We start from the raw sequence: 15,109 nt of genomic DNA on the forward strand, positions 1-15,109 counted from the left end.
ATAAAGTATGCAAAAAAAAAAAAACTGTGTCCACAAGTTTGTATCTGTGTTGACGAGCCATGGCAACATTGTTGGTGGATACAGTGTGTGCGTTACTGTACGCAGTGGTTGGCAGTGATTAAAATGGACACACAGGACCACCACAAAACTACAGATGAACTTCAGGAGCAACTTCAAGCCCTGACTGCAGAAAATGTAAGTACATTCCTCTGGTCAGTCTTTATATGCAGGGATTATAACTCCTCTAAACTCCTTTAGATGCAACTCGAGCTACAATGGAGCCAATGTGGGAGATACTGATGGTGGATAATGTTCACTGTAGTTGCAGCTGCTTGACAAAAATGAACGCATTTTCACCAAAGTGGGCTACCTGGAGAGCAGACTGGGCCACCTGGCCAGCTCCAACACTGATCTGTCCTGCAGGCTGGTCCGGAGCGAAGAGGAGAAACTCAAGGTAGAGTTCATAAGATATGTGAAGCATATATGAACTACAAGTTCAATGATCAATGTCATTTATCTGTCTGAACTTTCAGATATCTAAGGAGTTTGTGGAGGAGAAAATCCAGACCAACAAGATCAGAGAGCAGTTTGAGGAAGAGAAGTTTGAGCTGAAAAACAAGGTGAGGGTTAAAGGGATAGTTGTGAAAAAATGGGTGCAACGTATCCTTTATTTCATCAGTGAAGCTTTAAGATAAGAAGATTTAATTCAAAATAATAAATAAAAGGTTGGGGAAAGCCTTTTTTTATGGGTTAAAATTGAGTTTTATTTTTTATTATTTTACTTCTTATTTCTTATATTACTTATTTTTTGCATTCAGTGTGACCCTGAATCACTGAGGCTGTCTGCACTGCACTTTCTTCTTTCTAGATATTGAACCAAGCCGGTGTAATAACACAGCTTGGGATGGAACGAGACAACTTATTCAGGGAACTCCAGTCTGCTGAGGCTCTTCTAAAAACTGGAGAAAAAAGCGGCCAAGACCTGACCGAGGAGTACGCCGCACTGAAGAAGAACTACCTAGCTCTGGCTGAGGCCCATGATGAGGAGCTCAGCCAGAGTGAAAAGTTGAGTACTGAGCTGCTGGCCCTGGCCCAGGCCCAGGACGACCTCCGTAAGCAGCTGGAGGAGCAGCAGCAGAGTGTAAAGACAACCACCCAGGGTCTGCATGGTGAGCTGGACCGGGTGAGGGCCTTGATCAGCAGCATGACACGCAACAGAGTCAAGGTGAGACAGTGTGTCAGTTCATCTTCAGATGCGGAGGAAATGCAAATAGGAACGGGTGAAAGAGACTTTTAGTTCCTAGTTTGATTTCCTGCAACTTCTGGGCCTTTTGTTGTAGATGCCCACATCAAAATCAAAATTTTGTCATTATTGAAAATACTCAGATTTTTTGGGATAACCAAACACAGATGATGTTGGTCCCATCTGGGTTATCCAAAATAAAAAAATAATTTAAGCTCCGACATAAGCAGAACTTCTTTATGTTTTTGATGATTAAAAAATTATAAAATAGAATTTCCTTGTGAGGATACTTTTTTTCACATTTCTTCAAACATTTCATGCATCTTACATTGCAACATGATTAACTGTACTGTTAGGTAAGCAAGACTAATATTTCCCACATAATTTGCCATGTAATTCTCAGACAAAGACAAAGCTTTGATCGTGCAACAAACTGTGTTTTTGAAGGCAAAGAAAGACCATATTTATAAAACATGTCTTCTTTTGACTTCTAAAACCTTTTAATTTTGTGTTAAACCATTTGAAATATTATACTTGCCATTGTTTCTGTTTGTATTTATATTATTATATGTTAAATGTTTATTCCAACTGTATAACATTGCATGTACAGCTTGAGGATCTGGCAGCTTTGGACAAGGAGCAAAAAACTATGGAAAAAACTGTAAGTATTGTATTCTTTGTAGCAGTGGCCAACACATATGTTTTATGGTCATCAGTTAACTTACTTTTGGTTCATATGCTCTCACATAGCTACTTGGAAACCAAGATGAGATCAAATACATGCTGGAGAAAATGAAGAACAGCTACGAGGAGCAGCAGAAGACGCTGGAGGAGAAAGTGTGAGGGCCAGTGAATGTTTGTCATTTACTCGTGCACAAGCTTGATTACAATGAAACATAATTATCTTTCCATTTCCAGTCATCAAACAGCCAAACCCATCTCAGAATGTATGGCCCAGTGTTCATCCCACACACACATCTGCCTTGTGGTCCACTGTTTGAGTTTTGTTCTAAACCGTGTGATGTGGTCTCTTTGCATTGCCCCTGTGATGTGGCTGTCTGTGGGTTTTGGTCTCTCCTCTTTCGTTGTTAAGCCTGTGTTTGGTTATCAGGGTGGCAATGGGTAAAGAGCATCAAGAGAACAAGAGAGCCATCCATAATCGCCAGCAGGAACTATCTGAGCAGAGTGCGGTGAGCATTCAACATACCCCATACTGATTCAAAGAACATCCTTAAATGATTGTTGATATTATCCTGTTTTGCGACCTTTAATGTTCACGTGGTGAACATGTGTCAAATCCTTTTGGTCTTTCTTCTTCTGTCCAAGGCCCTGATGTTCTCTCAGAGCCAAGTGAAGGAGGTAGAAGAAGAGAACTCAAAGCTGCAGCTTCAAGTCAAAGAGCTGAATGAGCAATACCGGGCGAGGCTTGTGTCTTATTTACAGGACTTAGCCGTGAGTTGCAGTAGTTTCACAATCATGTCTACAAAGTAATGCGACACAATGTCCTAACACAACATCTATCTTCATCTCTTTTGTTTAGGAGTACATTGATGGACTTGGAGAAAGTAGAAACCCTTCAGAGACTTCTAAGATGAGGGCACATGTGGACCGCATGCTCCAGGATGTCCGTTCATCCTACAGGGTGAGGGAGGAACAGCTAGCCTCTGCTGCTCGCTCATATAAGAAGAGACTTCAGAAGATCACCAAGACCCATCATGCTCTCCTTATTGCATACAGGTGAGACTTGTGTTTGTGTAGACATGGGTTTGTGTCTTCTATGTCCTGCTTTTCAGTGTTTACACCTATTCCATAAAACATGCTGCTGAAACTTGCTACAGTGGTACCCGACCGTTTTTGCTGACCCTGTACATGTGACCCGTCATAACACGGTGCATATCTAAGAGTTGAGAACAAGAGAGTGATTTAACTTTTTCAGATTATCTAATTTATGGGCCTGAGGAGGATTTTCTTTTTCATTTCTTTAATGAAATTATTGTGATTCAATCCAAAAAACATCAGTATCAAATTCCCAGTTAATCCATAATGAGTAACTGGCCACATTGATACACTGTGATCTTAAGGGTTCAGAGGGACCAGATCTTGGCCAAAATGGAGTGCGGTCTTGACCCTGGACCCCCAGAAGCCAGCTTCAGCCTGGAGCCCACTGAGCTCAGAGATGAAACTGAGAAGGAGATCCATCACCTTCGCCAGGACAAGGCGAAGCTGGAGTGTCAGCTGCATGCGGCCCAGGAGCAGGTAGTGCAAAAGAAAGATGGCTGTTTTGAAGTAAGATGATCTGCTTTTGTTTTGTCTGGTGTTTGTCCTGTATTTGGCCTGTAGGGATTCTTCTTTGTGTCCGTTCTTCCTGTATAAAGCCAAACAACATTTGGTATGTGGTGGTGAACTGGACAAAATGGCATCAAAGTCTGTGTCCTATGACAACAAAAAGCTTTACTGCTACAGAGGTGGACTGCAGGTCCTACCAAACACTTCAAATCTTCATTTATATTGCCTCATTGTTTTACATACATTTATGTATTTATGGTGATTGTAGACCTTCACCCTGACTTTTCTTCTGCAGGTGGAAGTCCTCAAAATGCCTTTTCAGAATTTAAGCCATCAGGAGTGAGTGTCATTTTTGCATTTTCCAAAAATGACAAATGTGGTCAGCTGTGGAATGTGTCATAAAAATGTATGAAAAATGTATCGTTATCAGGCCGGCATGCGAGGAATCCTGGTCAGACATGAGAAAACAGCTGAGGGAGATCGCAGACTCAACACTGGTAAACAAAACTCTCTCACTCCTTAAACTTTGGATTGTCAAATTACATCCCTCACACAAAAAACATTCAATACTTAAAAACAACTAAAGTCTTTTTTTCGATAAAAATGATTTTTATCTCCTTTTGAAAAAAGGTGGGCTTTGAGAAGGAGCGCGCCCTTCTCCTCACCAGGGCAACAGTTGCAGAGGCGCAGGTGTTGGAGTTGCAGGACTATATCGACAGCCACCTGGGCAGGTCAGGAAGTCACTGGATTCGTAAGTCAGACATTGTTCACTGTCTGAATAGAGTTACATTGAGCTTTACCACTACCTGCAGGTATAAAGAGGAGATCTCACAGCTCTGCAGACTGCATGGGAACCAGGAGGCTGGGCGCTCCCAAAGTGCTAATTCATCACTCCATTGAAAGAAAATGTCAACAAATTCTAAACCCTATTCATGTTTAAGTAAATATCAAATTGCACAGTTTTTAAGTTAAACCTTATACTTTAAATTCTAAAAATGAAACATGAAAATGTTGTTTTAAACATGTATTTAAGTGTTATCATACACAACCCAATGATTATAAGCTGGGTTCCTTCAAATTTATTTTTTAAGTGGATACTTATTATAAATCTGGTCAAATCTAGTGGTGTGCACTTCCACCATCACTAGGTGGTGCTGCTCATACTGGTGGGTTTCTCTATGAAAGGGCCCCAAAGAAATCCGGCCTTGAGAAAAAAATGCCTGGAATGTTTGTAAAGCTTATGTCAATTTCACGAGCTCTGGAGAAGAAAGCGTGGTGACAATGAGGGGTCACCCTGGTGAGAATAATGTCATTACATGTTACCCAGACACATACACACCAGTGAATACTTTCCCTCAATGCCGTGCTGGGAACTGTGGTGCAAACAAGCCAGGCTTTTTTCAAGAATGAGGGTTCATATTTATAACCTCAATGTTGGCATGAATAGTCATCTATTCCCTTTAAATCCCTTTAACAGTGAAAGGGTCTGCATTTTTTTCTGGTGGGTTTTGGTAGCTGGGTTTCCTGCCATAGAGCCATAGCTGGCATAACTTTAACATTGGGAAATTATTTTTGGAAAACTAGAAATATACTTTAAAAGTGGAAAAAGTTTCATTAAAAAATGTCAGTAAGATGTATGTTGAGTTTATTGTTTAACAATAAAACTTGAAGCTGAAATACTATAGGGAATGATGGGAAACATAGAGGAGATGGAAAGAGTCATACGCATGTCACCCCAATCCCCTTTTCAGGGGGCATGCCAGCCCAGAGAGGGAGGGAGCAGGGGTGTGAAGGTTTGAGAGGAATGGGAAGTGGGATTTTGTTAGTAATGTATTACACTCCCAGGGCCCTGGGAAAAGGGGTTGGGGGTGTTCAGCTTGGGCCTGTGCCAACATAGTCACTGTGCCAAAGCACTGGGTGCCGGGGGACCACTCCTCTCACCGGCAGATCTGTGGGAAAACCAAAACCAGGTTGGCTCTTTGCTGCTTCGCCAACAAAGACAGAGAGTTGATGTGCCTGCAGAAGCTTCTGGAAATGTGTGTAAATAAAGTTTACACTGAGTAAACAAAAAGCAAGAAAAGTAGTAAATAAATAGTAAAAAAACTGTGACATTGTAAATGCATAGAGTAGAGGTTGAAGTCTGGGGCAGCACAGCTGGTCCCCAAGGCAAAGGGCCAAGTTTTCTTCCCAACTTGAGGCATTTGGGAAAAATTCAATTTTAAACTACTATGTGTTATGATGAAAACACTGATCACTACAATGATGAGATAGTATTCAATTGGTCTATTAAAAACAAAAATGAACTTTACTTACTAACAGCGACGCTGGTCACATTTTTGCACTGTGAGTCTCTGTGTGTGTCTTCATGGAAAATTGTGGGCCTGGAGACACCTACTGTAGCAAGAACTACCACAGATGATGCTGTTTTAAGTACTTTGCCAGGTGTTTATGTGTCTGTCTGTGGACATATTTTGCGTAAAAGTAAAAGCACATTATCATAAAATATTTCTATTTGCAGAAGTTGCCATTTAATGATTGTTTAATGTTTTTATGTCTTGTTTTGCATTTTAATCCCTCAGTTTAATTCATTTTAAACTTTGTGCAGCATTTAACGCTGCACAAAGATGGTTTTTATTTCAGGATGTTTGCATTGCATTCTGTAATAATGTTCAGATGTTGCCTCTAAAGAGCTTGTCCAGCACTCTCCAAAAAGGATCCATGATACCATTCCAACCACTGGAATGCTCCAAAACTGTTTCATATCAACTTTTTATTGGCAAAAAAAATAAAAAGTAGCTGTAATTGCCTAATTGTCTTTTCTGTCTTTTAGTTTTACTACAAAAATGGATGACTCTTTTTGTAATGTGAAATAAAATAACTATGTGACTTTTTAAAATTCAAACCTAAGTTTTACGTTATACAATTAGCAATTGAAAACCTTTACCTACACAATACAGTGTCGGTCTTGTTGATACTATAGTCCAGTAAAAGCAAAAATAGTCATCGGGAACGCTGAGCTGTAAATTTAAGGAAACGCATGAAACCACCAATAATTATACTTTTGTTATCTACAAAATCATAAAAAATGTGAACGGTTTTAACAAAAACTACATAGAACATTAACATTCTGGTTTATTTGAAGATCCTCAACTATTCAACATCAAAAACTGCAAGTAAATGTTTGATTATTCACTTTCTCTGTTCTTTTTTGTTGAAGATGCTTTGGGCCCAGATTTTGTTTTGTGCGCAGCACAGTGGGAAAGAGGTTGGATGAATGTCTCGTCCTGCGGATGGGAAGCAGGGTGGAGGGATTCAGAGGAAGTACCTCACATGGCCTGCGATGGGCCGCTCGTCAAGAGGCCCTTTGTTTTAGGAGGTTAATGCCTAATTGATACAGGCTTAATGAGAGCGGGCTGTGTGTGCCGAGTGTGTGAGCCGGGGGGCTGGACGGCCCTGCCGTAATTGGAACGGACAAGCCTTGTGTGGAGGAGTGCACAGGGAAAGGATTTATGGGAACGCAAGGAAAGTAGAGGCAGAGTGGGAATGAGGAAGAAAAGGTGACAACGGGTAGGAGGAATGTGGAGGCAGTGGGAGAGGAATCCGGTGTGATAGTGAGAGCATTGCAAGATCATGAGAAAGAAATTTAGCGACAATGGAAAATTGAGCATGAACCTCAACCAGGATGTTCCCATGGATATTTAGTAAATGCTTAATTAAATTCTATGGATTGTTTCTTGAATTCTCCCATGATACTGATGAGATTCATGATAGTTTTTCAGGTTGCTGCAGATTGTATATGCACTGAACCGAAAGTACGAATAGTTCAATACATTTTTTTTTTGCTGGATATTAATGAGCTACTGCAAAAATGCCAACATAAACTATGTAACTCTCTGTTTTCTGAGACACCTGTCTTTTCTTTTCTGATGAGCTGTCTTTTCGAACCCCCTCTTTCAGTCTGACAGTCTCAGACTATTCATGCAAGAGTCCCCAGCTCCCACCCAGACAAGCTTTCAGTATGAAGGCTGGAGAGGCATTAAGAGGGAGGAGGGAAGGGGCAGGAGAGCGAAGCACAGAAGAACTGTGCACTTGAGGAAACCTTGAAGAATCAGGACTGAAAGCTATGGAGATTCTGGGTGGCTTAGAAAGAGGGGGAAAACGATTGAAAAGAAGAAAAAAAAAAGGGGTAATTGTAAATGAGTATAAAGATGAGAGGGGAAACAATAGAAAAATTATTTTTGGAAGTGGGGCTTAAGCAGAGGGAGCTGTAAAGAGACACATTGGGAGGTATTAAATGAGAAAGTTTAGGAAAGACAGGATATAGGGTGAGAAATTGGAGGAGGAAGAATTACAGTAAGGGTGAGAAAGACAGGGGAGGGAGGCAGCTTGTTGAACGAGAGCGAGTGAGAATGAGGCTGAGTGTCAGCGAGGGAAGGAGAGAGGGCCGGACCCTCTGTTTTCCCACACTCTGCTGGTTCCCACAGCAGACCTGGCTAATCCCTGTCTTAATTGGGGGAGAATTCCAGCGCACATGTTCCACTGGAATGAGCGTAGAGCGAAGGGAGAGAAAGGCTCAGGAGCTTCTGACACATCAGACAGACCACAGCGGCTGGGCTGATGCACAATGTGTGAGTGCACTTTGTTGGAATATAAACATGCCGCCTGACTGTCAGCACGTCTGGTGCATAAATGGCTTCACAAGTTTCTCTGTTTTGTTTTTTTTCCCTTTCACTCGATCCAACAAGATCAACTGCTCTTAGAAGCCGTGGCATTGCACCGGCATATTGTACCGTTTGAGTAGTATGTTCCTTAAAGGTTCTATTTCAAGAATGTTAAAAGGAGAAAACAACCTTAAACACTCTCACGCTGGTTAAGGGTCAGTTCACCCAAAATGCTAAAGTGGTTACAGCTTGTTAAGAATATGGGTACATTTTCAGTTCCGCTACTGAGAACACTGCGATAGTTAAAACTCATTTGGGTATAAAAAGAAAACAAACATTCTGTGGGTCCACAAAATCAGTCCTATTTATTGTAAATGGAGCAGCTCCAGACTTTTGAGTTTGCTACTTACTTTTTTGGTTTCTGGCTTTGAGAGAGAGAGTAACTCACCCTCATGAATATTGATTGAACTTAACTAGGCCGCAGAAATAACATTGGAATTTTTTATTTAGCTGGTGGGCCCCTTTAAGATATTTCCAGTTCAGTTTTGAAGTAGTTTGAAATAGTTTCATTTGGCTAAAAGACATTTTTTTTCCATCAAAAGCTGCCTCAATAGAGTCGAATGCAATGTAGCTAAACACATGTTGGGTAAAAGATTTGGATCATTGTTGATGAGTTAGTTTGTTTGCTTGGTATCTTTCGCATTTGCCCATTTAACTACCTTTGATGATTAGCAATAACATCACTGTTTTTCACTGGCGATTGTTCAGCTGAATTCTGGGAAATGTAGGAAATTATTAATCTATGTAGAAGTTAGTGGCTTGAGAGAAACAGGACAGAACTAGGAATCCAATATACGTGTTCCAATTGATCATATAAAAACATTTCTTTATCACATGTTTTACTTTTTCTTTAATACTAACAAATAACATCTTTCCAAGTGTCATAATGTGAGCGCCATTAAAAAACATCACGTTTTTCACAGCGCACCATGTGTGTCTGTTGACAAATCGAGCCTTGAAGCTGTGTTTTGCAGAAGAAAAATGGGAAAGAGATACTAGTAACATAACAAAACCACTGTGAGTGGCAGTTTCGTTCCAGCCTACCTCTTTCAATAAACAATTTGCACAATAGGCACAGTGCAATATGTCCCTGAGGAGGTAACCCAAGACAACTTCTCTGAGGAGCAAGATAACAGGAAGAAAAAAAAAAGGGAGGCAGTTTTTCAGGATTAGATGCGAGAAACACAGAGGTGGTTGGCAGGTAGGAAGAGAAGAACTGAACTGATCTGCCAGGGGGGTTTCTCTGCTTTGTGTAGAAAATCAGACAGGTTTTGTAGGAAAAGCATAATCCTTGTGTTTAATTGGCAGGGTTGGAGAGCCCTTCCAAAAACAGGTGTGCTTCCTTGTAGTGAGCAGACTCTCAGTCTGGGTTTAATAATATGACGTCAGTCGCATGAGGAAGTAAAACAGAGAATTTAAGAATCATTGTGTTTCAAATAGTTCTTTTTATAGATGGATTTTAGCACAGGATGAAATGTAGGCAAATGTCTGTCAACCACTTTGGTCCAGACTGAAATGTCTCAACAAGTATTGGATGGATTGCGATGACATTTTGTGATGATTTTTATGGTACCCTGGGTACAAATCCTATTGACTTTGGTAATCCCTTGATTTTTCTGATAGAATCACCATGTGATTCACATTTTTGTTTTTTAATGACTTGTTTCTACAGCTATTGGATGGATTGCCATAAAATAAGATCCAGTATTTAAAATCCACCTCAGGATAAATTGTAATCCCTTGATTTTTAATCTAGCACAATAATCTGGATAACATTTATATTTTTCCAGTACTTTCATTTATTTCAAAATACCTACAAAACTAATGCAATTCCCATTAGCCTCTGCTGTAATTTTCTGTTAAGCTAATGGACAAATCAACCAACATGCTCACATGGAGAACTACAATTGTTAACATGGTTACATACCTGTGAAACATCAGCATCCATCTGTCTATCAATCTATTTTCTACTATGTGAGCATGTTTCCCCTCATCTGGCCACAGTGAACATATCAAAGTAGCCTTATTCTAGTATGATGTCAGTGTTTGGAGGTTTATATGGTTGTACCCCCTGCCGGCGATGTCAGCCCCAGGATACGGTGAGGTGATGGCAGCTGCATTCAGCTCAAACGGAGGGGTAGCGAGCGGGCCTTCATTGGAGGGGGTCGCAATTCATTCCCTCAGTCTTTCCTTACAATACTTTTTTTTTGGCGGGAAAGCGCCAAAGACGCTTGTTTGACCCAACTTGTGTTTCTTTGCGGGGACCCCCTCCCTGAGAAAAGTGTCGCCCGCCTCCACACCCATACACCATGTCCACCCTGTCTTGATTGATTTTCAGTGCGCATTTTTTGGAAGGGATTACAGCCATCTGCAGGCTCTTGAGGAACAAAGGGGGCTCCTCGCTCTCCTCCCTTCAGTTCTTCAAAGGGATAACATGGCCAGATAAACATGCTCTTGCACCGCTCTGCACTTGTTCTCTATTCTGCCTTGACCTCTCAACCCACCCAAACTGCCCACTCAACTTTTAAAGCCGGCCACGTTATTCTCTGCTTTGAATAGAAGGTCTTCACCAGTTTTTGCAAATGACTCATTGCAGAAAGACCAATATGAGTCAGTGTCTTATAAAAACTGTTGCACTGAAAGAGCTCTGCCATCACACTCATTGTTTGGGTGAAGCAGTTGCTAAAACAACATATAAGATGTTGTTTTAGCAAATTGGTGTGTTCTCAGACGTGAACATTCACATTTTCCATTTGGGAATCATCACTCCCAGCTGTGCAAGGGTGTTATGGGAACAAAACATTGTCAGCTGGGAATCTGGGATGCCAAAGTGTGGTCATGGACCGCAGGCTCATCATCAGCTGGTGCTTAGCTGATGGAGAGGCAGCAGGACGCACAGCCACTGAGTCACAGGCATACAACTCGGCCTAATGTTGGGTTCCAGTGGGTTGGATTACTAGTATGGTTAAGTTATTTATTTATGTGGAAAATAAAGCCTGATGAAATCCACAGCTTCTACATAAACTTAAGTAGTGATGAATAAACAGCTGTGCTTTATGTGTGTGGCAACCCCTGTTTTGGATCCAAAAACAGCAGCTGTGGACGAAGCTGTGGGAAAGATTAGATGATGATGCCATGAAAGACAGATTCAGTGGAGAGAGATCCAGGTGACGGACAAGTGTGAGAACCTCTGTTATTAAACTCAGTTCAACTAGATTTATTTTTTATAGATCACAAATTACAAATTTGCTTCAGAGTGCTTTACAGTCTATACAGCATATGACATCCTCTGTCAAGGACTCTCACATTGGAACAGGAAAAACAACCCCCAAAAAAGCCCTTTAAAGGGGAGAAAAAACAGGAAGAAACCTTAGGGAGAGCAACAGAGGAGGGATCCCTTTCCCAGGATGGACAGAAGTGCAATTGATTTAAAACCTGCTCCGGGGAAAAAGCAAAGTTAGTAATGTGCATTACAGTTTTTTCCTATCGTTTTCATGTACATGGTCACTTTTCCTGTCACTTAACACAGTGGGCTTTAGAGACACACACCTCATGTGTACAAAATGAACAACATGATAGAGATACAACACATTAAATACATAATATAACCATTAATGGTATCAGTAATAGTAATAGAAATGTGACCAATAATAATGATAATAGCAGCAGTGGGTGTCAGGCCGGACCACGGCAGGAGGCACGACCACGGTCCAGGTATAACCATGAAACATGGAAACCTGCTCCGGGGAAAAAGCAAAGTTAGTAATGTGCATTAATGGGGCTGGATAGATTACAGACTGAAAGAGAGAGGAGGAGAGAGGAGCTCAGTGTATCTTAGGAAGTTCCCCACAGGCCTATAGCAGCATATCTAGCGGCTGGTCTAACTATAAGCGTTATCAAAAAGGAAAGTCTTAAGCCTTTTCTTAAATGTGGTGAGTGTCTGCCCCCGGACTGAAACTGGAAGCTGGTTCCACAGAAGAGGAGCTTGATAGCTGAAGGCTTTGGCTCCCATCCTACTTTTTGAGACTCTAGGGACCACAAGTAACCCTGCATTCTGATAGTGCAGCTCTATAGTGGGGTAATAGGGTACTATTAGTTCTTTAAAATATGATGGTGCCTGGCCAATTAGTATCTTTTTTCTTAGTTTTTGTTAGTACACGTGCAGCAGCATTCTGGATCAACTGGAGAGATTCCAGAGACTTATTAGAGCAGCCGGATAATAAGGAATTGCAGTAGTCTAGTCTAGAAGTAACAAATGTATGAACTCATTTTTATGCATCACTTTGAGACGATTGTACCAGATTTTGCAATGTTACATAGGTTATGTAGTGAGAGAGATCAGGCTTTAGGACAGGAATGAAGATGAGATTACTTTAATGTCAGAGGATATTCATTGTTGGCATAGAAAACTGAAGCTAATAGTCTGATGTTCCTTAGTAAAATATTTTTTTTTGCAATTCTGCAGACAGAAGATACATTACAAACAAAGTCAATTGTATATGTTTTAGCTAAAATAACTGAGGATAAGGAATAACCCTCGTTGACACAATCATTTCCCAGTCACTTCTTTCTGTTTAGGAAACTATTGACCTTATAAACAGCAGTACTTGTAGTTACCAGAAATGTGGAAAAAAAATGTGAATCATCAATTTCACAATAACTGTGCAAACTCCATCAACTATGAAATGTGTCATCTGCTGTTTCCAGGGTTAAGATTGTATATTCAATATTGCAAAAAAAACCTCTTCAAACATCTCCACATATTGCAAATGAAAATTGAAAAAGAATGCATGTAGTCCAATATCAAATTATTGGCAGGTTTGTCCGCAGGTCTCATTTGTAAACCTTTATACAGCGGGGTAACAGGGAGCGTTTCTGCTGCAAGCACAGGACTTGTGTGCTGGGTGTGGTGCTTTGTGTTCTGGACTACAAGGGAGTGTCCAGGAGCACTTTGCCCCTGTCTGTGCTCTCATCTCTGGAGCTTTGTCTCCAGCCACTTCCCTCAAACTCCCCCAGGGGCAGGCGGAAGTCCACACCCTACCACTCTCTCTCCCGTCGCTTTGGATTCCCCTTTCTTGAGTGCTTCCCTTCTTGCCATGTCCAAAGCTCACCTCAACAATCCATCTGGACAGAATAAAGAGAAGAGTGGGGTTGACAGGGGACGAAGGTTTTTTGTCTCTGCAGCACACAAATAAAAACAAACACTGAAGATGTGCAATCATCAATGGTGTGCAATATAATCATGTAGAAGTAAGACATAAATACTGGAAAAATACTTTTCCAGGGTCTTGAGCAAGAAATTCTGAATTTTTCTGTTTCCAAAGTTGTATTTGTATTGTGCACTGTGCATACATTGAGAAAGTGATTATTGCAAAACTAAACTGCACCACTGTGTCATTGTGGCCACACTGACTTTATGACTGCAGTTTTTGTGGTTCAACTGGGGTCACAAAGATGTGAAAACAATGCAAGAAGTTGAGCTTTGTCAAAATGTCACATGATGTATTAGTTATAGGCGCATAATTTGAGTGCTCTTTGTTTTGTCTTATCAGCCCTGCAGCAGTAACCTCAGATGTACTGGAGGGGAGGGGGTGGAGGTGTGTGTGTGTGTGTGTGTGTGTGTGTGTGTGTGTGTGTGTGTGTGTGTGTGTGTGTGTGTGTGTGTGTGTGTGTGTGTGTGTGTGTGTGTGTGTGTGTGTGTGTGTGTGTGTGTGTGTGTGTGTGTGTGTGTGTGTGTGTGTTTGCAGGAGCCGAGCAGGGGCCCCCGGCTACGGGATGTTTTAAAGGAGCACTGAGGCAGTAAATAGCTGGAGAGGTTGGAGGTTCACTCACATGAACTACTGATTCGGTGGCAAACCAGTTTCAGGGTTTCTATGGGAGATATCTCACCAGACATGGAAGGCATGTCAAGCTTTTGTGATTATTTTTACCCCATTTAACCTTAACACCATGTAAATTCCCCAGCTGCTCTTTTTCTAAGCGGATTTACTGTGTGCAGTAAATCTGAGATTTTTACTGAGGTGTGTGCATTTAATTGTTCATGCAGAATTTTGCAAGGAAGAGAAACAGGTGGTGAATTTATCATAGAGGATCAGTAATAAGGTCGTTTCTGTATAATCCACCATGCAGTTCCGGGTCTGTTAGAGCATAAAAATGGGTAACAGCTATGGTCTGTGATGCTGTAGATAAAATCCAAGTTGAGGTAGGAAACAAACTTTTGCTCCAGGCTGAAGGAGCATGTCTTAAGTGAAGTGGAAAGGAGATTTGGTTATATTGTGTCCTCGCACACATGCGGTCAGGATAGAGCGAGCGACTGTGTGGCACCTCAGCTCAGCCCAGTCTGCCACACCGCTCCCTTTAATGGCAATTTATTGCTTCCTGAATCCTGAAAATGGGAGGCCTAGGACAACAGAATTCCAAACGCTGCTTTCTACCTCCTTCCCCGTCCTGAGCCCTCAGGGTCCTGAACACTCCTTAAATCTCTCCGCCTTTTAGGCCTCTCGCTCTCTCAGGCATGTCGTTTGTTCTGAGCTTTCAGAGGTCTGATTCATGGATACTTGAAGTGACTTATGTCTGAGAAAGCTTTGCCATGCTAGAAACCTTTGGACCCAAATACTTTGGTGTGGGTTAAACTGTATTGATGTAATAGATGAGAGGGTAAGAGTGCTGATAAATGAATGATCCAGCTGCATAATGTTTGTGGAGAAAGAAATGCCCGAAGAATGAGTTCAAAGTGAATATATACGAGAAAGGCTTTCAGACGAACTTCAATTCATGAGTATTTTCTCACAGTATATTTTAATAACACAGACAAACATAAAAATAATCCACAATACAATGTTTTTTCACTTTTTTTTCA

At 41.2% G+C, this 15,109-nt stretch overlaps 1 protein-coding gene across 1 annotated transcript; it reads left to right on the top strand.

Annotated features, from left to right (window-relative positions):
- Nucleotides 1-123: 123 nt before the first annotated feature.
- ccdc78 (coiled-coil domain containing 78) lies at nt 124-4,764 on the top strand. Its single transcript, XM_054598671.1, is given in 16 exon segments — nt 124-195; nt 323-454; nt 534-620; nt 869-1,225; nt 1,854-1,904; nt 1,994-2,082; nt 2,355-2,433; nt 2,570-2,695; nt 2,784-2,980; nt 3,325-3,499; nt 3,825-3,868; nt 3,960-4,026; nt 4,160-4,260; nt 4,342-4,406; nt 4,678-4,697; nt 4,699-4,764. Coding segments are annotated over 16 exon segments (1,728 nt in total).
- Nucleotides 4,765-15,109: the final 10,345 nt, after the last annotated feature.

Source organism: Anoplopoma fimbria, chromosome 5 (genome assembly GCF_027596085.1).
Source record: "Anoplopoma fimbria isolate UVic2021 breed Golden Eagle Sablefish chromosome 5, Afim_UVic_2022, whole genome shotgun sequence".
In the NCBI taxonomy this organism is placed as follows: Eukaryota; Metazoa; Chordata; class Actinopteri; order Perciformes; family Anoplopomatidae; genus Anoplopoma; species Anoplopoma fimbria.